Consider the following 24,501-nt stretch of genomic DNA (forward strand, 5'->3'; position numbering starts at 1 on the left):
TGGCATTCAAGAGAAATTTCTCAGTCTCCCAAGTCTTAAGTGCTGGGCTCTGGAAACGCCAATTTACATTCACCGCTCACTATTTGAGCAACGTGACACATAGATTTCTAGACACCCTTTCTATTATAGGGCCTATTGTGACAGTTCAACGGGTGCTGTACCTACCTTACGCCTTTTCAGGGGACAGTAACCAGTGGCTGAGGATACTGGGTTACACTAGGTTTTAAGACGGACATCCATCTATCTTCTTCATCTCCTCCCTCCCATCGGTGGATCCTAGTCTGTATCCAGTTTCAGCTGGACTCGCCAATGGAAATAAGTTATGATACTCATCTGATTCCTCTCACAGAGTATAAGTTATACTCGTGGTCACGAGGTTTCCCCTTTTCAAGGTTGGGGGAATCGTAAGTTTGAAGGGGTCCGAGTCAAATGTTCCTGACCCACTTCATCCTGAAACATTTGTTTCCACGGAGCTACAAACCTTCAGTGTTGCTGAGAGTGTGGAGATCTACAAAGAAAGAAGATTAACAGAAGATTGTTGCTTCAAAAGAGTCTAGTCTGAGGACTATCTTCCCTAGAAATAGGGAACTCCTTGGCCACCCTGACCTCAAGACTAAGTCTCCTATAGTAAAGAATGAGGGTTTGTATCATGTGTAGGAACAAATGACAAACTTATAACCGAGTTTGTATTTTTCCTAACATACAAACCCGAATTCTTTACACAAATATTCCCTCCATCACTGCCCCCTGGAATAGTCCTAGCTAGAATCTGATTGAAGGTAAACAGCAGCTACCGACTGGGGGTCCCCCCACCACTAACAGGTGGGTAACTACCTGCCCGGTCGTTAACAACCTTGTTTAGATTTTTCTGCCGTATTTTCCAGCTCGCGCTAGAATATCTCCCATAGTAAAGAATTCGGGTTTGTATGTTAGGAAAAATACAAACTCTGTTATAAGTTTGTCATATTTTAATCAGGAAATATATGGCTTAAAGATGATAACCGCTATAATTATGGAATAATTTTTTGATACAATTTATTCTGGTCATTGTTACTTTTATTTCTTTTGGAAATTTTAGTCAGGCTGCATTTACATTTCTAAGAATTATTTTTATACTTTTACATTTCAGAAAGTACCCATCAATTGTAGTACTGTACCTAATGATCAGGGTTAGGTCTCATAATCATTAAAATGTCAAGCTGTGGTTGTATCAAGATTGTGATTATTGTATTCGCATGATTTCATTTTTCCTATTGGTATTCTTTGACACTTTTCTTTTTCTCTTCTTTGCAGGATACTCCACCCTTAGATGTCACATATGTTACTCAGACATTAAAAGACAAAAAAATTGAACCTTCCTCGTTAACGTTTGGCTTTCTTGGTTTAGGCATTATTGGTTCGGGAATAGTCAAGAATCTTATCAATAGTGGGCACAGCGTTAGAGTATGGAATAGATCAGCTGAGAAGGTAAGTGCATTGTTGAAAATTTTTATAGATTTATGACATATTCTTTTTCTTTTTTGCAATGTGACATGCAATGAGACTAGAATAGCTTTCGTATTGCTGTCTTTATCCTATTCTTGGGAGATGGATTCTTTTCACTTTTTGCTCTTATTTTCTTAATTGGATTTGTATGCTTCTTGGTATTCAGTATCTTCCAGAGCCTTCAGTAGTATTCATTTCTAAATTATTTGACAGCCGTAATGATTTTTCCTATTGTGATGTATTGAATTTGACAAGGATTGGTTTGAAACCTTAGTAGTATTTTTTTTTATAATTTTGAAAGAAGTAAGTTTTAGAAGCCCGATATTCTATACTTATGCAAGTACAGTACTATATTCCTGATATTCTATGTGCAAGTACTGTACTATACAATATTGGAAAGGTACAAATTGTGTGTGTGTGTGGGGGGGGGGGAGGGCTTACTTGGTAAAACATCGGGTCCAAATAAATGAGTAAGATTTGTGCAAGTTAAGTTTGAAATGCTCTTGCAAACTTGTACTAAGCAACATAGTATTAAACTAATTGTTTTTTTTTATTGTGAAAAAAGGCGTAAAACGGCAACATAAATAGTCTTGGTGAGTATCGGTTGTGTTAAAACTTGATTAACTACTATACTCAGGCCAATCAATCAACATCTTTACTATTGTAGCATTGACCTTGATCAGTGAATGATAGCCATCTTTGATTGCGATACTGCATTTTTGTTTTCATTCATTGTGGGGGAAACTTTGCAGTGTGCCATGCATAGCACACTTCACGGTAAAAAAAATTTGTATAGGGTTCTTCAGTTCCAGTGGTATTGCTTTCGGTCATATGTTTCATTTGTTCCATTACGGAGGGATGGGGTTCTTAAATCTTTAATCTAGGTAAATTCTCTTACTTCATCTAGGTAAATTCTCTTACTTCCTCTAGGTAAATTCTCTTACAATATGAAGTACTGTATCTTGACATAATTTTTTACTTTTCGTTAAGGGAGAAGTCCAACAAGCTTGCCCAACATAGTGTGAAAAGGATACTAATTATTTTTTTTTATAAAAATATCAGTACTGTACAGTACTTATAAATATACAGTATGTAATTGATACCAAATAAAGTTTTGTATCAATCATTAGAAAATCAAATACTGCTAAAATATAGTATAAAATCTTAATCATTTCTTGTCTGAAACAGCACTCAGAAGGTTTTTTTTTTCTTATAGGAGAAGTAAAGACTTGAGAAAAGTAAAATGACAAAATTCCGATAGGTAGTGGGTACAAAAGGTAGAAAAAAGTAATTTATAAAGCTTTGTATTTTGGAAATTTTATCTAACAAGAACTATCATCTTTCTGCCTTTGAAGCAAAATGTCATGGGTATCAGAAGACTACTATTATATGTAATTTGCAATGAATATATTCAAACTTTTGATTAGATATTTGCCCGTATAAATAATTGAAAGAGGTTGGTTTAGAATAAAGTTTTTATAGTTTAACCCTTTTACCCCCAGACTATTTGGAAATTTCCAACCCTTAACCCCCAGGGGTTATTCTTTTTCAAGCACATTTTGCAGTATGCTCTAACAGCCTTAATTTTGGTTATAGAGAGGTCAGGTTGGTCTCATTCTCTTGGAAAATGCCTGAAGTTTCTCAAAAAATTATCAAAAATATGCAAAAAAAAAAATGTAAATAGAAGTTTTTTGAAAGGACGTACCGGTACGTCCATGGGGGTAAGGGGATGAGTTTTGTGAAACGTACCAGTGCGTCCTTTGGGGGTAAAAGGGTTAAGAAAAGTAGTGTTTTACAGTTATTTTGATAGTACAAATATTTGTTTGGTAAAGAGTCATACCTTGAGTTGTTTTCACTATTTTTTTAAAAATTAATAGCAAAAGATCATGTAAAAAAAAATTCTAGACTATACTGTATAATCAATATACATTAATTTATTAGAGTACTAAAAGGTAATTAAACTATCAATCAACTTACTGTATTAGAGACGTTTAAGGAGTTGCTAAAAGAAGTGTACTGAATGTGTTTTTTGGAAGGGTTGATTTGTGTCCAAGTATTTTTTTTTTGTGTAAAGTCGCAAGTTTTGGAACCAATTAACAACTTGAAATTGGATGTGAGTGTACTCTATTCTTATTTTAAGCTCCTTAGTTTTCATATTCCTTGATGATATAGTATTGTATGAAGGAATATTGCCATAGAAAACTTGGAAATTTTAAAACATTTATAGCATGGATTGGATTTATGCATTTGGGCCAGCAGAATGATAGTGAAGCGTGTCCTATTTACTGATGATACAGTAATTTTGTATTAAATTAGAGGAATTGAAAGTAGGGTATAGTCTTTGGGAATTCATCAAAGAATCAGACTAGTTATATAGCTTTTTAGGTTACTAAAAATGACATCTTTTAGACTGGGAATTGTGCAGTCCCTGAGACTTTCTAGGTTACTGAAACTATAGATAATCAAAATTTGTTAAGATTCTTCCTTAGTCTTCAAAATTTCTTTTGGTTAGTTATTGTCATAACAGCTACAACCAAATATGTATGTCTAAATATTTTGAATTGTATTTATTCATACCAGTAATTATCATTATGAAATAATGAAAGAAATGTATTTTTATGAAAACTCATAGTAAGAAAAAAAACATATATTGAGCAAGTAATGTTCCAGGCATATGTGTATTATGCTGGGATCACACATTCATGCATCATGCTCCCGTAAGCCGAAATTGCCCCTTTTTTTTTGCTGTCAGGGAGAATATAGGCCTTATGCAGTAGATGTACGTCTGATGGGAACTATTTCTACACCAGTCTTTTGTACATACGTTTTAGTTTATGTTTTACGTACATATGTTTTTGTTAGCGGCCGGTTTGACGTGCGAGTAAGTACATCACTGCGGTCAAACGTTGGGGCCAACCCATTATACTTAGCACAGTTAAACATACAGTATGCGCTGGTTTTAGTTGCTATACTGTAGAATAAGAAAAAATAATTTTCTTATTTCCTTTTCAATAAATATCTGGTTTCAATCCAAAAGCTGCGAAGATTGCAGTACAATACTGTAAACAATTTTGGCTAGATAATTTTTAGTCGGACATTCTTTTATTGTTTGAATATATAACTAAAACACAATCTTCTAAAACTTCATGCTAAACGGCGAAAAATATAGAATAAAACTCATTCACACAGAAGTATAATGAACTTTGGGTAGACAGAAAGGACAGATATAATCTGTCTTTACTCATGATGACTTTATGCTTTCTTATTATCAGTCAAAAAACTTTATCGCTTCACACCTGCATATCAAGCCATTAAATTCCTATTGTGAGGTGGAGGAAAAGGGTTGAACTACAGTATAATCTGCTTTACTGTTGATGACAAAGGTTTTCTGATTATTTTGTCAAAGAACAATATTATTGCACCTACGCGTGAAGTCATTAAATGGCGATACAGATAATGAAAAGATTTCCCATAAAGGTTTGGAAAAACAATTTGGGGCGATAGCTTTCTCGGGCCAATCTATGGAAGAATGGAAAATGCTATGGAATTATAGAATTTTGCAGTTTCTTATGATGACTACTTCCTCTTTTAGAGACATGCTGATCTGTTCATTGTTAGCCAAGGTAAAAAATCGTCAGCTATTAAGGGCTGGAAAGCCATCTGTTCGGAATAATGTAATACCATTTAATTACATGGGAGACAGCAACTCTTGACCCAAAAGCCGGTGTTTAGCCCAACCTTAGTTTTAATTTGAACAAATGCCTATTTATTGACTATTTCCAGAAATATACTTGAGATTCAATTCATAAGTTTTTATTATCTCTTGCATTATGAATTTACTTTTTTTACTTATTTGTATGTTATTTTAAGTATCATTACATCTAATATGATATTGACTAGTTTTTGTAATATATTTGAAATGTTTAATTTCTTGTGGTGTTGTCATTACTTTCATTATGTATTTATTTAACTCCTTTAATATAATAATACATATAGCAGCACAGACAAAAGACATAAACCAAGTCGTTATTGGAAAATACACCATATTGTGACAAAAGTATACAATATTCACAAACAGATATTTGGTCACCTAACCAGTCGAAGGAATTATTTTGCGGCCCTTTAAATACCAGTTGGTCCGAAGTTTCCAATATTTTCCACTAGGATGTTGCTAGATGTAGCCAGTTGAACTTATCAATTAAAGATTTACCCACCATAAACATACCATGTTTATGCCTGAGCTACAAGCTATATATGTTTGACCTACAGAATGTCAAACCCACCAAATCTTGAGCCCTACTGTGCCACACGCCAGATGTGCCAACACCCGAGGTTTTACTTTTGCAAGCCCTAAAGTTTTACGTATTTGGTTGCCAACTACCATTAAATCCTCTGGAGCAAGATACGTGAATGTGTGATCCCAGCATTATCATGTAGCTCTCACTCACTAGGATGTAGTAAAATTTGGTCCCCAGTTGATGAAGTTACCCATGCCTGTTTTAGACATTAGATAGGGTTACTTTTGTTATGTGGTTGGCCATTTGAATGAGCATTGTGATTACTAGTTATATTAATAAATTTGAAGGTGTACCAGTTTAGTAATTATCAGTATACTATTTAGCAGAAATGTAAGGTGGATTGACAAGGCTCAAGGAATTCGATATAGAGTGAAAGATAGCAGATAATTGTATTCATAACAATTTAGGTCTCAAAAAAAGGAATGGATGTAATAAAGACAAACTTGAGTTTCAATTTTGTAAGTTCATACTTTTATTCAGTTGCTTCATGTAATGTAGATGACCATTTCCCCCTTAAGATTGATTTCAGCGATTATTTTCACAAATAACTACCTATAATTTTATTTGTAAATTTAAATTTTTGAAAGGGTTTTTGAAAAGGATTTAACTCTCAATTTCTTGTATTCAGTACAATCTAAAGGTAGTTGTTTGGTATTTCTATCTATCTTTTTACCAAGGCACTTCCCCCAATTTTGGGAGGTAGCCAACATCAAACATATGAACAAAAGAGGACCTTTCCTCTCTGCTCCTCCCAGTCTGATGAGGGATTCAGCTGAGTTTGGCTTGTAATGCTATGGTGCCGCAGCCCACCCTCCACTATCCATCACAGATGAAGTTTCATTTGCTGAATCCCCTACTGCTGCTACCTCCGCGGTCATCAAGGCACCAGAGGAAGCAGCAGGGCCTACCGGAACTGCGTCACAATCGCTCGCCATTCATTCCTATTTCTAGCACGCTCTCTTGCCTCTCTCACATCTATCCTCCTATCACCCAGAGCTTTCTTCACTCCATCCATCCACCCAAAACCTTGGCCTTCCTCTTGTACTTCTCCCATCAACTCTTGCATTCATCACCATTAGCAGACAGCCATTTTCCATTCTCTCAACATGGCCAAACCACCTCAACACATTCATATCCACTCTTGCTGCTAAATCATTTCTTACACCCATTCTCACCCTCACTATCGTGTCTAACCCTATGTAATCGAGATACACCAGCCATACTCCTCAGACACTTCATCTCAAACATTTGTTTTCTGTCTCAGTCACTTTCATTCCCCACAACTCCAATCCATACATCACAGTTAGTACAATCACTTTCTCATACAGAACTCTCTTTATATTCATGCCTAACCCTCTATTCTTTACCACTCCCTTCACTGCCCCCAACACTTTGCATCCTTCCTTAACTCTCTGCTCACACTCTACCATTTACTGCAACAGACCCCAAGTGGTGAAACTGATCTACTTCCTCAAGTAACTCCCTATTCAACCTCACACCATCCTCCCTTGTCGTATATCTCATAAGCTTATTCTTACCCACATTAGCTCTCAACTTCCTTCTCTCACATAACTTTCCAAAGTATGTCTCTAATCAACCAAGCTTCTCTTCTGAGCCTGCAACCAGTACAGTATCATCCACAAACAACAACTGATTTACCTCCCATTCATGATCACACTCGTTTATCAGTTTCAATCCTTGACCAAGCACTCAAGCATTCACCTCTCTTGCCACACCAACAAACAAGTTGAACAACCATTGCGACATCACACATCCCTGTCTCAGCCCCACTTTCACTTCATTTCCTATCCTTTAATTTGAATATTGGATTTATAAATAACTTTCTTGTAGAAATGCTGTGAATTGTCATTTCCCACTTGATAAATTTGTTTCATATGAGAGCAATGCAAAAAAAAAGTGTTGTAATGTAACTTGGATGTAGAATATTTGTAAAAGATGCATACTGTACTTTGGCTGTAGATTGACACTCCTATTGAAGTTAAAAGATGCATACTGTACTTTGGCTGTAGATTGACACTCCTATTGAAGTAAGATTATTTATATTCTTTCTTGCTTTTACACTATGAATTTGTGTGTATTTAAAAAGGATGTCTTCCTCAGTGGAAAGTTAATGTGGAGCATTATTTTCTAATTAAATTTTTGCCAAGATTAATTCATACAAATTTTTTGCACCAGAGTAGGTCTAAATCTGTGATATCTTCATTCATTTCTTATGTATTTCTTTGAAGGATTCATAAGTTATTTAAAGAAGTTAACAATTTCATAAATAGAGGCAGGCTCAGTGCATTTGTTCATCAATGAAGCTTTAGAATGTGATCAAGATGTGGGCAAGGAAGTGGGACAGGTAGTGGGGGAAGAGATAGAAAGTAAGTCATTGGGGTGAAGGGATGCTACTTAAAATCTGTGATACTACTATACTTCTGATGTGCTGTTTAAGGTACTTTCTGGGTGTTAAAACATAACAGTTGTAAAGTAAGGTAGGAAAATAGAGAAAGAAATAATTAAATACGAATAGAATCGGTGGTCATGTAGCAAACATTTATCAAGAGAATTTGGAGCTTTTGCGACACCTTAACATTCTCCTTGAAGGCTGGTTATGAATGACCAACGGGTTGAATGCTTCCTTTTCAATATGTTTAAATGGGATAAGTGCTATAATATTGACTGAGTATTCAAGAAATCTCAATAAGCATAGTGTTACTTCATATGCAAACATAAGATATGTATTACACTTAAAACACCATTGATCCCATGCTGAAACCCATAAATGATTATTAAATCCAACTAGGCTATACAGTATTCTCTAATACAGAACCATTGGCAGTAGTTCAAGAATTCTCCCTCACAGCAAACTATGTTTGGTAGTGTATCTTGCTTTAAATCCCACCATGTAAAATCTTCATACTGTAGTCAGCTCCTTTAAAGATAATGTTGTAATTTCATAGCGGTAGATCATGCCATTTTGAATAAAAATACATGATGATTTAAGTAGGGTTAGGTGAAAAACCCATCATAAATCTATCTCTACAATAATATACATTACTATTAATCAAGGGAATTTGTCTAGAAGTACAAAATTTAAGCTTCATATTTTCAAGAGCCATAAAGTAAATATTGTAAGGCAATTTCATACAAGTAGATCATTTGCAAAGTTTTGTGCCAATATGACATTTAAATTTGGTTATGATATAGTGACAATTTAGCCCTGGTATTTGATATTCTAGTCAGAGAAGTTATGTTTATGCCTGTATAACAGGACATTTACATTGTACTTTATAGTATTTCTCTTAGATAATACAAGAACAGACATCTAAATGACTGGTTCTAGTTTGATTCCTGATTCAACAGTCTTAATGGTTAATCTTTAAAAAGAATATCTATAACAATTGTTTTGAAGTAATGTGATTTAAATCCCACATAACCAATAAGTTTTAGCTTATGAATTCACTATTTAAGCAAGTTAAAACCTCAGTATATGGCAGGGAAAAGGAATAACAGGATAAAGGAAAATCAGTTCATGATAGGGAAAAGTTAACTTCTTTCCAAACATTTGAACCCTTACTTGTAGTAGTTGATTTGAACAAGACCGTCACTTTTAGCATTCAGCATTTAGTCAATGAACCTCATATGAGAAGAGGTTTCCATCTATGTAATGTAAGAAATTGTCTTTGCATTGTATTTTTCATGTATGTAGCTTTATATAGGTTAATATAGCTTTTCAGTCTCCTCAAAAAAAAATCTTTTTGGAATGAATGTTGTTTATACCCAGTATGTGCATCATTGAGCATTTTCATCCGACTAAATTTAAATGTTTACCTTTTTCTTCATTTAAAAATATTCAATTATTCATGTATTAAACAACACTAAAATGATTTAGCTTAGCATCCGCTTATCCTAGATAAGAACTATACATTTCTCATCAGTAAGCTTAGACTATAATTATAGCCATGGCGACTATGGTACTGTAAGCCATAAGTCTAATTCCGAAACTTGTGTGTTTGCGGATTTGTTAGCTTCCTTCACTGTCAGGGTTTTAGTTGAAGTTTATTAAGATATTTTGAAGTTCTTTCGTCAGTTTAGTAGTGCTCATTGAAATTCGATCACATAGCAACACTTCCGTGAAAACTTGCTAATACAATGTTAGTAGAAATAACCTTCGTAATGTAATTAACAGGGCCAACACAGTATTATGTTGTAAATTACCATAGTAATGTCATTAATAGAGCTAGTACAGTATCCGATATATATGATTTGTTTGAATCATTTGAAAAGAAGCATACATTATTGCACTAATGCAGTTTATAAGAACAAAATTTACTACAGTACTAGTTGGAAGGATTTGAAAAATGTTAACCAAGTGGTGTACTTTTGACAATGACACCTTTTATTGAATTATTGTGAATTTTGCAAGCCATGAAATTTTTATTACTCAACCAGTTTAGGGTCTTTAGTTAGTTAGATTTCTTTTGTTCCTTTAATATTCATGTGCTGCTGTTTTCCGTTTATATTTTTCAACTAATTTTATCTATAGTACAGTATTTTCTTTTTTAAATTAAACAAAAATGGACACTGTACTGTAGCTTCTTTATTTACAACTTTTTCCTTGGATTATTTGAGGTCTATCACTAAGTTGAAACTAACTAGTGTGCATGTACAGTACACACTATGAACTCAAGTTTCTTTGCATAAACGAGGATCCGTGTCTGTGTATAAGACTGTTCTTAAGTACTTTACTTATTGTCTAGTTTTAATGCTTTGTAGGCAAATAAAGCCTTTGAAAATCTGTAAAGATATCCTTCAAGGCCATTTCTAACCTTGTTCTTAAATACTTTACATGGTGACTAGTTTTTTAATGCTTTGAAGGCAAATATAGCCTTTGAAAATATGTAAACATATCCCTCAAAACCGTTTCTAACCTTAAATACATCAATATTGAACTTATGGGTAATGAAATACTCATCGACTTTACTTTCTTATATATTATTTAACTTTCGCAAAACAACCTTAAAAATATCATGTGTGATGGTCAAAAATGGTACTCTTGCATATGGCACTAACCTGAAAATATATGAATGATGATATTTAAGATGAGATTATGATACTTTCTCTTATAAAGGCAAATTAGACATCTGCATGGGAGGGGGAAGTTTTGGTTCTTTCCTGTACTTTGCTCCTTTTGGACAACTCCTTATCAGCCAATGCAGGTCTCGTAATCACAGCTTAATGTTGGCACAAGTGGTTACCAGTATCCATATCCTGCAGAAAATTATTTCATCTTCTGCTTTTGTAATCCAGATTAGCACTAATTAGAATACACATCATTGAATGCAATGCATTGAATCTTATGATTTCAATTTCCAGATGAGCTTTTAACAAAATATACTTTACGTTTTATTCCTCTTGTATGTGTAATATTCACAAAAACTATCACTTTCTGACCATATCCAATAAATATACTTTCATTTCTTTTTAATGTATACGATTCACAAATACTATCACTTTCTGACCATATCCAATAAATAATACTTTCAAGGGATGTTACTGGAAAATAGTTAAATACTTCAAATAAGCGCACCATTATTTATTATGAAATAGGTTTTGAAATCCCATTTTCTCAAAGGGAAGTTTCATAGGAAGTTGAACCACTACTTGAGTCTCCTGGAACTGTTGATAACAAAGTTTCATCCTCACTGTGAGGCTTGTCACTATCATTAGCTTGTTTTTCTACTATAGAATCACTAATGCTTTTACCTAACGTTGAAGATGGCATGTGAACAGAGGGTTCATCATCAGCCATATCTATATTGATTTCTACCTCCTCCTGACTGGCAGCATGCAAAGGCTCTTGATGCTCATTTGTTTTGACGAGGGTACTTGTCACTGAGGGTGGGGCAACAGGTCTTCCTGGTTGAGAACTAGGGGAAGTAGGAGGGGTTGCTAGGTCATAATCACTGACCTCCTCACACAAGGTAATTCTGGCAGGCACACCACGCAGTTCAGGTGCCGGCACCACCCTGCGTGTTGGGTGAGTAGCACTAAAACTTCGCTTGTGCACTCTCACTGGCTCTGGAACATATGAAGCAGGAGTGGCCATGCTCATGCTTCGATTGTGTCCCCGAAAGTGTGGTGGATTAGGGTGTGCAGGGCTGTTGCTTCCCATGCTCGCCGATTCTCTGTGAATCCACGTTTGAGCTTCCATAAAATCACTGGATGTGTTAGAAGAGGTCCTTGAATGACGTTTTGATGGATCGTTAGCTCTAGAAGCACGGAATGAACGTGTTAGCGTACTAGCTGGAGTATAATAATCGGATCCATGACTTTGTGTGTCAAAGAAGTCCACTTTGTAATATGCATCTATGCCATTTAATGCATCATCGAACAAGATTGAATCACTCCTTTGACAACCACCTGTTCTACAGTTCTGAAGGTAAAGATCCGGAAGATTTTCAAGAATCTTATTCAGTGTCTTTTGCTGATACTTGTAGGTCTCTCTCAGCTTAAGTAACTGTTGGGCACTGAACTTTCGTATCCTGTGTCGCTGGAATACGTAGTTCTCTCTTACTCGGTTCATCTGTGACACGGAGTAATCGCGTACCTTGTTAACCTGGTGGATGTGAAAGAAAGAAAGAATTAGTATAATTTAAATGTAAGTTTGATTATCCAAACTACAGTATCAATTCCTTGTTTGGAAGACTAATTTGTCATGAGGGGTGACTATTGATTCATTTAAATTCCATTTGTGTCATGTGCAACTATAGTTTCAAGTGAGTCGATGTTAATCGAAGTTTAAGCTTACCTGATCAAGATATTGGTCTCGTACAGAGGTGAGACCCTGAGTACTATAATCCCTTAAATCTTTCAAATGTTTAGTTTGCCCACCATAACTTTCACGTATACGTTCCATCTGTAGATAGCAGCTGTCTTTAATAGTTGCCACCTGCAAGTATAAGAGGAAAATAAATGGTAAAACCCAACTTTCATCCCCAATATGATGTGAGATTTTGAGGTTTACTGTGTATACAAACAGTAGCAAGTATAGCAGCTAGATTCAAATTAGAACTGCACTGCATATGATAATATTTATAGCATTACTTCCTTTTATTTATACTGTACTGTATTCTGTAATGCAGGAAAATTATATGCTGTATATTACTGGTAAATTGTGGGTACTGTACAGTATATTGCATTGTTAATTAGATAAACAATGTCCTAAAAGATCATTACCTGGGCATTGTAGTTCTCGCGCAGTCGATCAAGTTGCTGAGTTTTGTATCCTTCAACACTTTCCAGTAGCTTTCTTATTTGCCGAGCTTTAGGAGAAAGTCTGTCTCTGCAGCAGCAACACTGCAAGCCCAACCTATAATTTGGATATCGTTTGTTGCTTAACCAAGTTGTCTGTCTACTTTCATGTCAAATAATTGTTTATTTTTGTTATTTTATGACATGTTATATTATAACACAAGCTGTTTTTAATGGATTTTGTATGTGTTATAAAATGGATAAAATACCCAGATCTTAACATTTGAAATAATTAAGTTTGTGGAAAAACATAACTTAAATATTGTCAGATCAAGAATTTTTTCACACCATTATTTTAAGAATGCCTGCAAAATTGTACAGCATTTTGAAAAAATTATGTCTTTAAACTTAACTTACCTGTCCATGAGGTAGTTGATAAATTGAGTTAACAGAGTGATTAGCAGGAACAGAGCTGCACAAGCAAAGCCAAACAGTATGCTCTCGATGTACAAGTTGCGAAGTGGTGTATCTTCTAGTCCCACGAATGTTACAACAGATGTATTGCCTACACTATTAAAGGCAAAACACTTGTAACGGCCTGAATCAGAACGTGTCACTTCTCTTATGAGCAGTTGTCCTGAGGCCAATACTTCAAATCTTGAATTGAAATTTGCCAATCTCTCTACTTGACGGATATGATAGCTTGTCCATTTCTCATTATAAGAGTTGTTGTACCGGAAGACTTCTTGCTTGGCATTGAACCAAATTATAGATTGGGGTGGGTTAGCTGTCACATTGCACTCCAGTAAGGCACTCTGCCCTCCTCTTGCATGAAGCCATTCATTAGAGGAGGTGATGGCCTCCGGTGCTTCACATTCCAAAGTATCGATAAGCTCAGTCAACTCAGTGACATTTCGGAACTGACCATCAGTACATTCCAAGGGGTTCAAACCTTCCCAAAGTGATATGTCTGATTGTGTGAGCAATTTCGGAAGCCAGTAATGATAACAATCACAGTGAAGTGCTGTTCCAGACAGTAATATTAAAGTTCTGTTAGTTAACTTATCTAGCGATCGTGGTAGCACCATTAGACCAGAGTTTCGAAGGTCCAAAGTAACAAGTTCAGGAAGTCCATCAAATGCCACTTCCTCAATTTCATGTAATTTAGGAGTATAGGCCAAGTTCAGCCTTTCCATTTTGTGGAGCCCTGTGAAGGCTCCATGTTCTACCCGCTCTAGTTTTTCATTATTACTTAGGTTTAGTTCTTTCAATGAGGGTAATTTAGCAAGAACATATTCGTCAAGGTTTACCATATGTGTGTAACTTAAATCTAAATAATGCAATTGACCTGCCCCTGTTAAGGATTGCTCACAAACGTGTTGGAGAGGATTATGTTGAAGAAATAATTCTTCAAGTTTTGGAACGCCAGACAGCAGTTGGTCTGGTAAATTTAAAATGTTATTATGAGAAGCATCAAATAATACTAAGTGTTCTCCTTTAAGGAGTGGCAGCTCATCGAGGCTTGCATTGCTTACTAAAAGCCGCTGTAAATTAGCAGCATCCACCAACCAGCGGTGGTTTAGTTTTGATAAATTTGATGATGACAAATCCAAAATGGTCAGAGAATCAAGCCCTTGGAAGGTGTCTGTATGGACGTTGCTTAGTGGATTGTTTCTTAAATCTAGTACTTGTAAGTGATTGAGTCCCTTGAGACTTGTATTATTGAGCACAGTTATGAGATTGTAGGACACAACTAGGTGAGTCAGAGTAGGAATGTTTGTATGAAGCGTTTGACCTGAAAGTGTACTCAGGCGGCTGTGTGTAACTTCAAGTTGCTCCAGGAGTGGTAAACGAGGCAAGGTATTGAGATCTTGGAGCGAACTGCCTTTTATTCTTAGGTAACGAAGATTGTTTAGGTTGGCCAGTGAATGGAAGGGGATGTTTTGATATCCCTCTAGTATTAAGGTGGTAGTGTCTCGGGGTAGATGTGGTGGATGAATGTCATCTGGCCTGGCCTGACACTTAACGTGGTGAGGTAGCAAACATTCACAGTCACTGGGACAAGACATCCCAGTTTCTGATCTCCACATCCCAACAGAATCATATTGGGTGTTAGATCCTTCTCCAAAGCCATCACTTTCTGGGACAACTGCAATTGCTGACCCCACCAACGCTAATGTCAGAGTCCAACTTAACCACCACCATCGTCTCCACACCGCCATCACCACCACTCATACAGCCTGTAATAAGTGATTTACTGTAAATTTTTCCGTTTCACCTGCTTCTGTAAATTATGACATTAATATAGTCTGTAAGATTTAATATTTTTTTTTTTTATTATTTGTCAAATGGTGTTGCTGGGACCTTTTGAAAAGAGAAAAGCATTAATTGCATTAAACACATTTTCCATATACTGTATCGTTTTCCAAACACTCTTCTTGGTAGGGAGCCATCAGGGATCTGTTAGTATATAACATGGACACGGCTGAAAGAGAACATAGTAGAATATTAGTACAGTACAATAATATACATATATATGGCACAGAAAAAAGTTAAAGCTAAATACTGGAAAAATTACTAGCAGAAGATTAGTTGTACTTTTACATTCACATAATGGTATCTCTGATTTTATTAGTCCTGTTTTAATGCAGCACATCCATAAAAATAGAAATTTAGTAAAAAGAAATAACAATTTATTATAAGATATTTTAAGAATGAGGAACAATTAATGCTGTAGACTTTTAAATACCTGTAGTTCATAACAAAGTACGTAAAATTTTAAATATGAAATTTTTATCATTTTAGTAGGAAAACAAAGTGGGTTACTTCAATAAATTTAAATAAGTTTGGTTGTGGTGCTGTTAAAAAGAAGCCTTCTATGGAATAAAATACTGGTAACTCCTTTTACATATAGCCATACTAACTCTTTATGCATGAAAAAAAATAAATTGTTTAAACTCATTCTTAATATTTATTGATGAATTAATTTTGAATTTCAAAACCGTTGCAGTAACAGGTGGCCACACATCCAGTTTTAGAGCATTTCAAGGCACATAGTCCCATTTGTACTGTAATCTTATTCTATGATCTTGTATGCATATAGATATATACTCAATTATGATTAATAATGCAATTTTATCAATCGGGGAAAAATAAGTGTTAATTTTCTATATTATTGTCAATAACAGCAGCAGAATAATGAACGACGTAAGAGAAGATATAGTGCTGGTCTAGATGACAAAGAGGACCGTCACCTTTAGTTAGCATCAGCTGTTTTGGTAAATAGCGTATGGAAGTCGTTGGGTTATATAATCAATTTTGTAAACTATCCATTAAGTTATGTGGAACAAGGTAAACAAAGCTGCTAATTAGATGAACAAATTAATGAAAAACACAAATAAAAAATTTTATACTTCCACAATATTGCAAATTTGTTCAATTTCTTTAAATACACAATATTTTAGAATTTTGTGGGTTTACTCAACTGATGTGTGGTTCTTCAATAAAACATCGAAGTAAAAACAATGTTACTGTTATGCAAGTTAATAAGCAACAACTAACCCATTGTTTACAGTAGATTTATGTTACGTTTTATGCATATCACTTTTGTTACCTGTTTTCACTTATCGTAATAAGATCATTATAATTTGCTGTGAAGCTAGTTGGTTGTATTTCGTATGTATTTTCAATTTTTCTTTGAAATTCCAGAAAATTGAGAGAGAGAGAGAGAGAGAGAGAGAGAGAGAGAGAGAGAGAGAGAGAGAGAGAGAGAGAGAGAGAGAGAGAGAGAGAGAGAGAGAACACGCTCTCTTTTCTAGTCCAGGATTGATGGTGGCGGGTCTGTTGTGTGGCAAGAGCGACTCACTCCGACCAAAACGACAGTGTGGTCACTGTTCCGTTACAAACTAACAACTTTCCTCTTCAATTTAAAAACACTTTTGGGACAGTGAAAATGCTTAGGATTGAAGCACTCTTACCATTTGCGTAACATAATAAAGGTTGCTCGACGTTTAATTTGAGGGCAAAGGTAAAGCAGACGCTACGTAGCGTTTTGAAATTTACTCTTAACACTATCACGGCTGTCAGCTGACTGAAGCCGAAACCGAGAGAATAAGCAGAGGCGAGAGGGGGGAGGGAGCACGGCTGCACGGGGCTCCTTCCTTGGTTCAGCTTGCTGCCGCTAGCACTGCACGCCGACGCCGCTGCCTTACAGCAGCAGCAGCAGCAGACGCCGTTCGTTCACGTTCTAGAAGCAGTCAGCTGTGCCCCCCACCTCTTTTACAGACGCTTATACACGCTGTATGCTTCATACACCATTACCATGCATACATCTATATTCATATTTGCTTGTTTTACGTTTATATATCGATTCCCCAGTATGTTTTCCCCACCCAAAACCCCGAGTTCCCACTGGGGGTCCCCCATTATCGGAGGATATAGATGTATATTTATTTCTGAAACTATTCATTTGCGACGGGAACGTGTGTCATTTTCGAAGGGAGCGTAATTTTTTCTATACGAATAAGTAGATGTTTTCCTAGGTTACATTGCCCTGTAATACAATGAAACCTTTTTATTTGCTAAGCTACAATCGTAGTTGGAAAAGTAGGATGCTATAAGCCCAAGGTCTACAACAAGGAAAATAGCCCAGCGAGGAAAGGAAATAAGGAATCTAAGAGAAAAGTAACCAACAATTAAATTTTAAGAGTAATAACAACCTTGAATAAGTTTGTCATATACAGTTATAGAAACTGTTAAAACAAGAGGAAGAGAAATAAGACAGAATAGTGTGCCCGAATGTACCTTCAAGCAAGACAGTGAAAGACCATGGCACAGAGACTATTATTATTATTATTTCTTGTAAGCTACAACCCTAGTTGGAAAACCAGGATGCTCAAGTCCAGGGCCCTAACAGGGAAAATAACCCAGTGAGGAAAGGAAACAAAGAAAATAAAATATTTCAAGAACCGTAACAACATTAAAATATAAACTTTAACAAAACAAGAGGAAGACAAATAAGAGAGAATAGTGTGCCCTGTACCCTCAAGCAAGAGAACTCTAACCCAAGACAATGGAAGACCATGGTACAGAGGCTATGGCACTACCAAAGACTAGAGAACAGTGATTTGATTTTGGAGTGTCCTTCTACTAGAAGAGCTGCTTACCATTGCTAAAGAGTCTCTTCTGCCCTTACGAAGAGTAAAGTGGCCACTGAACAATTACAGTCATCATCGAATAGGCCAGACTATTCGGTGTATGTGTAGGTGAAGGGAAAATGAACCGTAACCAGAGAGAAGGATCCAATATAGTACTGTCTGGCCAGTCAAAGGACCCCATAACTCTAGCAGTAGTATCTCAACAGGTGGCTGGTACCCTGGCCAACCTACTCTCTCTCTCTCTCTCTCTCTCTGTTTGTGTGTGTGTAGTGTAAATTGATTCTAATTAAATGACCAAGGCCTAAATTATTTGGAAAATAAATTCATTACAGGACAATTTACAATTATTGTCTGAGTTCATTAGATTGTTTGGTTAAATATAAGGCAGGGTTTTGCTTTCGATGTTTATTTTTTTGTATATATATATGATATTTTTTTCTGAAGGTCATTACTAATGCGCCATCATTAATTACTATTATTACTTGCTAAGCTACAACCCTAGTTAGAAAAGCAGGATAGTATAAGCTTAGGGACTCCAATAGGGAAAATAGCCCAGCGACGAAAGGAAGCAAGGAAAACTAAGATTTTTGAAAATAAATATCTCCTATAAAAACTTATATATAGTAAGGATATTAAGGCTTTTTCTTTTCAAGTACTCTCATAACCATATGACCATTTCCAAGTCGTTCTCTCTTCTATTCTTTTTTACATACCAAACCATCTTACAGAACAACAATTCTCTCTCTCTCTCTCTCTCTCTCTCTCTCTCTCTCTCTCTCTCTCTCTCTCTCTCTCTCTCTCTCTCTCTCTCATTACTATTGAGCACTCGTATGATTGTTTCTTTTTTTACAATTAGACCTATATGTTTATTTTTTTAATTATCGGGACAAGGGATTTGCATTCAATAGAAACTTGCTTTCAATTAAATATATGTAATTTCGATGCATATTTGAGTTATTGTTATTATCCAGGCTACAGCCGTTATTGGAAAATCAGAATACTACAACCTCAAATATTCCAACATATTATTATTATTATTATTATTATTATTATTAGCATTTGAGCTACAACCCTAGTTAGGAAAGCAGGATACTATAAGCCTAAGGGCCCAACAGTGAAAAATAGTCCCGTAAGGAAAGGAAATAAGTAACCTACAAGAGAAGCAATAAACACTTAAGATAGAATTTTTTAAGAAGGGTATCGACCTTAAAATGCATCTTTCATAAACATTAACCTGAAAATGCACCTTTCACATATTATTTTCACTTCAAAAGAAGCCCACTGCTTAAATGAAATAAAGAAATAACTAATAAACTATATGCGATAAATAACATAACGAACATAAAAGATGTATTGAGTAATAACGTTAAATAAATCATTTTAATGAATCAAGTATGAAATGAGGCGATGCCAACCTGATCAACTATTCTGCTTGTTACCTTATTTCCTTTTGTTCACTGGGCTTTTTTCCCTGTTGGAGCCCATGGGTTCATAGCATCCTTTTATTCCAACTATGGTTGTAGCTTAGCTAGTGATGATGATAATGATAATATTAAATTATCTTTGTACGATATACAATTTTCCAACCCCACTTTCCCCACGTATGCGAACATTCCAAACTGTCCCCGTCATCCTCTCCCCTCAGCCTAACTGAGCGATGAAAGCATTACCGATTTCCCGACCCATAAAGTCAATATTGTTAAGTTCGTCGTATATATCGCTATTTGGCATATCCCTGCCGTTGCTATTTCCGCTGTATGTGGATTTTGACAGTTTCATATTCATCTGTTAATTGATGTGATTTATTTACTGTGCACGTGTCGCTCTTTTAGATATCAGACTCATTGTACCTTTTACAGGGATGCTGGGTGTAGGAACCATTCAATTAATGGGTTACTTACTAGCCTCTTGGCTAGTACAGTGGTAACGTGTTTGCCTCGCATTCGCGTGGCAAGAGATCGATCCCCGCCCAGGGCCGTGAGTTTAAGCTGTTTACTGGGGAGGCTACTGCTGTGGTAGGGCACCACAGTGGGGGTTTGGGCTTGCCCGGCTGACGTTCTGGTGAGCATCTATTCTGATGGAACTGGAACTGAAACCAGACACCTTTAAACTTTAACCTTTAATAATACCTATATTGCTTATCAATATTATCTTGGCGAAGTTGCAAATGAAAATGCGGATCACATTTAAAATTTTTGTTCAACAAACAATCCTGTTATTAGAAGTACTCTTTTCCAGCACAAGGACATCCACAAATATACATGGAGTTCACCATTTGTCGATTACAAAATTCAAATAGATCACATAGCCATTAATAAAGAGAGAAGAAGAACTCTAAGAAATGTAATAAGTTATAAAAGTGCAGATATTGGTAGTGATCACCAGCTCCTCATTACCACACTGAAATTAAAACTGAAAGCACCCTACAGAAAGGTAGATAGAATACCTAGGTTTGATACAAATAAGCTTATAGAAGATTGGCTCAGATAAACCTTTGCAATTGAATGTGGGAATTGATTTTCAGTCTTAGAGACTTTAGGAGACGAAGAGCAGACAATTAATGAAGTCATTTGTGATATTAAGAGACTTTAGGAGACGAAGAGCAGACAATTAATGAAGTCATTTGTGATATTAAGAACATATATCGGTCAGAGTTGGTAGTGAAGTTTTGGGACATGCAGTTACAAGGAGAAAACCATGGATATCAAATGATACTTTGGGATACTATAAAATGTTTTCGAGGAAGTAATGAAAATTACAAGGTAGAGCATGCTAAGTATACCAGTATTAATAGTGAAGTCAAAAGAAAACCCAGGGATGATTGGAGAGAAGATTTAGACAGGAAATCAGACGAGGCTGACAGAGAGTGGCTATGGCGTAATAATTGCTCATAAAATTATTAATGAAATCTCTACTGGGGCAAAGAAGAAGAATGATATACCAATCGAAAAGAGATATGAATCTGTCATAACAACGAAGGATGGGGAAAGGCAACCTTGGATGGAACACACGTGTACAGCAACGTGTAAAATGTAGAAATCCACTTTTGATGGCATTTGTTGACTATGTAAAAGCCTTTGATAATGTCCATCGGCCAATTTTGTAGAGTCCTGCATTATTATGGAGTTCATCTTAGATATATAAATTTGATTAAATCTTCCTGAGCATAGCTAGTGCAAAGTTAATGTTAATGGAGCCGTATCAAATGAATTTCCAGTTATCAGTGGAGTACTCCAAGGGAATATGTTGTCACCTATGTTGTTTATCATCATAGATTTTGTAATGCATAGAACAGTTTGGGATGGTGGAGAAGGGTTGGACTGCATTGATAACAGGAAATTAACTGACTTAGAGTATGCTGATGACGCTGTCCTCATTAGAACACCACAGGACTTACAAATCTTGCTTACCAGAATGCGTGAAATATAACATGAGGTTTGACGCAAGATAAATGTAGGAAAGTCTAAGATGAGAACGAAATATGCAATGGAAGAGAAATATCATCGGAAGGAGAAAGGATTAATGAGGTGGGATCATTTGAATATTTAGGAACTATGATCTCTAATACAGGATCTTTAGAATTTGAGTTTAATGAACGATTGAAAAAAGATAATCAGACAATGGTTAAGTAAAATTTGGAAATTAAATCGCCTGAAATTATATGTAGAAATCAGTATTAGTAGAGCAAGACCGGTGTTACTGTATGGACATAAAGTCGTGGTATGACAATGAAACAATATCCAACAATTTTGTAGATTTGAAAACAAAGCCCTCAGTAGAATACTGGGAGTTAAATGGCAGGACAGGACTAGAAATGGAACTATAAGAGAGATTACACGAGTGCCACATGTGGATGAGATTATGGCGAGGGGTAGATGGAGATGGTTTGGGCATGTTCTTTGCACTTACCCAAGAGAGATTGGTTCACCAAACTTTCAACTGTATATATATATATATATATATATATATATATATATATATATATATATATATATATATATATATATATATATATATAATGTAGTAGGTTGGCCAAGGATACTTCTATACGGTATATTTCTCCAGGGAAGATATGTCCCAGTGGGAAAATATATCGCCTCGTGTTGAAAATATATGTCGCTGAAGAGAAGAAATTGGCATTTAAAGTCTAGTAACGACATCGCTGACTCAGCCAATTGACATAAGAACACAAGAAACAAGACGACCATATATGTTTCCGTCAAATTTCTCGTCTTCATATATATATATATATATATATATATATATATATATATATATATATATATATATATATATATATATATATATATATATATATATATATATATATATATATATATATACAGTATATATGTTTGTGTGTGTGCGCGCACAACAAATACAGCTGTTTCTAGTCCAGGTGACGGACGTTTGACCAGTTTTCATCATATATATATATATATATATATATATATATATATATATATATATATATATATATATACACACACACATTTGTGAAGATCAGGAAATTTTACTTTTTAATGAGAAAAATTTTGTATGCAGTAAGTCGTTGCAATGGTAAACTCACAACTTTATAAAACATTTAGGAATGAAGGAACCGAAACTTCTGCATGTTCTATAATAAGAAAACTTTCTTTACGCGGAGGGCTTGTGTTGTATTTATAGAGGCTGTTTCGTGCCAAGAAAACACTGCCACGTGTCGTCCTTGGGTACACCTGCACACATACCTGTAAAGGCTTGCAAATTGAGTATGACAGGTATATTATTGTTTAACGTTAATTTGCATATTTCAGTGGATTCTATATCACGTCTCTAAGGAGGCCTTGTTTAAAAGTTTAAAGGCTTCTCATGAATGACAGATGCAAGGGACAGTGGTATTGCCCTAGTAAGCAGGACAGTGCCCTGGAGACTGACTATATATACATATGATCAACGCCCAAACCCCATCTCCACCCAAGCTAGGATCAGGGAGGGGTAGGCAAAGGCTGCTGATGACTCAGCAGGTAGACCTATAGGCTCTCCCAAACCCCCCATCCTTAGCTCACAAGGATGGTGAGGTTGCAGCGACCAAAGGAACTAACGAGATTGAGCGGAACTCGAACCCCATTCTAGTGATCGCTAGGCAAAGACGTTCTGAGCCTTTTACCAGAGTGTGGTATGTCTTTGTGCTATCAGTGCATTGGTGATGTCATTAAGAGGGTCTTATACCGTCTTTTCTTCTCATTACACTCACTTTTAAACCATTTTCCTCCATACCAGATGTCTTGAATCTTGCTGTTCAGCCTCTCTAACTCTAACCTTATGATGCAACAATAAGGGGTTTCCCCAATTTCCTGGTCAACATTATCATCATCATAAATCTGACACTGAAGTGTGAATTTCTCCTCAAACGTGTCGTCTATTCTATGATTTATTATGGGTATGGATGACCCCCTGAATAAGGCCTTCGTCTTAAGCCACGCCTGCCCTTCGTTAAGGGGTGGGATGTGATGGTCATTTGAATGATGCCTTTGTCCCAAGATTTAAAAGATGGCTCTCATTTCACTGGGGTCTTTTCATTTGGTTTTTGAAGAAGGAATAATACAAAATACGTATTTTTTTCTTTACTTATATATATATATATATATATATATATATATATATATATATATATATATATATATATATATATATATATATATTACACACACACATATTCACTGAGTACAGTATATATATATATATATATATTACATATATATATATATATATATATATATATATATATATATATATAATCTGATTTTTTAAATGTTAATGAGTATGTAGTAACATCAGTGGAAAATATTTTATGAAATTTATCATTATCATCATTATTGGGAATTGATGTTGCAGTAGTTTTGTGTTCAGTTCTGAATATTGATACAAGGTAATGATTGTTTATTCAGAACATCGTCACATGTTATATTACACATGCAATTCAACATACACAAGTTAATTAATAAATCTTGACATACTTCGAAGTTTATAAAGAAACAGTTAGTTGCTTCGGATTTGTCCTGAAAATTATTTTTTAATGATGAATCAAATAAAGAAAACAGTGCAGGTTCTGTTATTATGTTTATAATCTGTGCGTGTTGGTGATTAGTTTTTAACATACTTCGAAGTTTATAAAGAAACAGTTAGTTGCTTCTGATTTGACCTGAAAATTATTTTTTAATGATGAGTCAAATAAAGAAAACAATGCAGGTTCTGTTATTATGTTTATAATCTGTGCGTGTTGGTGATTATCGTTTTTTTCAGTCTTGTTTTGTTTATGA

General features: G+C 35.4%; 2 protein-coding genes across 4 annotated transcripts in view; one reads left to right on the forward strand and one right to left on the reverse strand.

Annotated features, from left to right (window-relative positions):
• Ndf (Nucleosome-destabilizing factor) overlaps positions 1–24,501 on the forward strand; it is a 361,893-nt gene that overhangs the window by 148,349 nt on the left and 189,043 nt on the right. For both annotated transcript variants that reach the window (XM_068348298.1, XM_068348299.1), the window contains exon 7: positions 1,294–1,467. In XM_068348298.1, the coding sequence (XP_068204399.1) occupies positions 1,294–1,467 (174 nt within the window). The remainder of the gene's footprint in view (positions 1–1,293; positions 1,468–24,501) is intronic.
• Positions 10,766–17,177, reverse strand: LOC137618202 (immunoglobulin domain and leucine-rich repeat-containing protein 2). 2 transcript variants are annotated; one of them, XM_068348296.1, is made up of 5 exons: positions 17,021–17,177; positions 13,461–15,283; positions 13,029–13,161; positions 12,601–12,741; positions 10,766–12,408 (listed from the first exon to the last, which is right to left on the reverse strand). In XM_068348296.1, the coding sequence occupies exons 2-5, from the start codon at positions 15,263–15,265 to the stop codon at positions 11,419–11,421; spliced, it is 3,069 nt and encodes a 1,022-aa protein (XP_068204397.1). In that variant the 5' UTR covers positions 15,266–15,283; positions 17,021–17,177; the 3' UTR covers positions 10,766–11,418. The 2 variants fall into 2 exon arrangements, with proteins under 2 accessions (XP_068204397.1, XP_068204398.1); XM_068348297.1 differs by lacking the exon at positions 17,021–17,177 and adding an exon at positions 16,657–17,014.

Source organism: Palaemon carinicauda, chromosome 24 (genome assembly GCF_036898095.1).
Source record: "Palaemon carinicauda isolate YSFRI2023 chromosome 24, ASM3689809v2, whole genome shotgun sequence".
NCBI lineage: Eukaryota > Metazoa > Arthropoda > Malacostraca > Decapoda > Palaemonidae > Palaemon > Palaemon carinicauda.

Excerpts from the sequence above, each read along its gene's own strand:
- LOC137618202 (XM_068348296.1), bottom strand. The coding sequence starts at position 15,265 with ATGGCGGTGTGGAGACGATGGTGGTGGTTAAGTTGGACTCTGACATTA. Across the intron at positions 13,162-13,460 it reads ATCAACTACCTCATGGACAG|GTTGGGCTTGCAGTGTTGCT; the intron begins GTAAGTTAAGTT and ends TCCAAATTATAG. Across the intron at positions 12,409-12,600 it reads GAGACCAATATCTTGATCAG|GTTAACAAGGTACGCGATTA; the intron begins GTAAGCTTAAAC and ends CACATCCACCAG.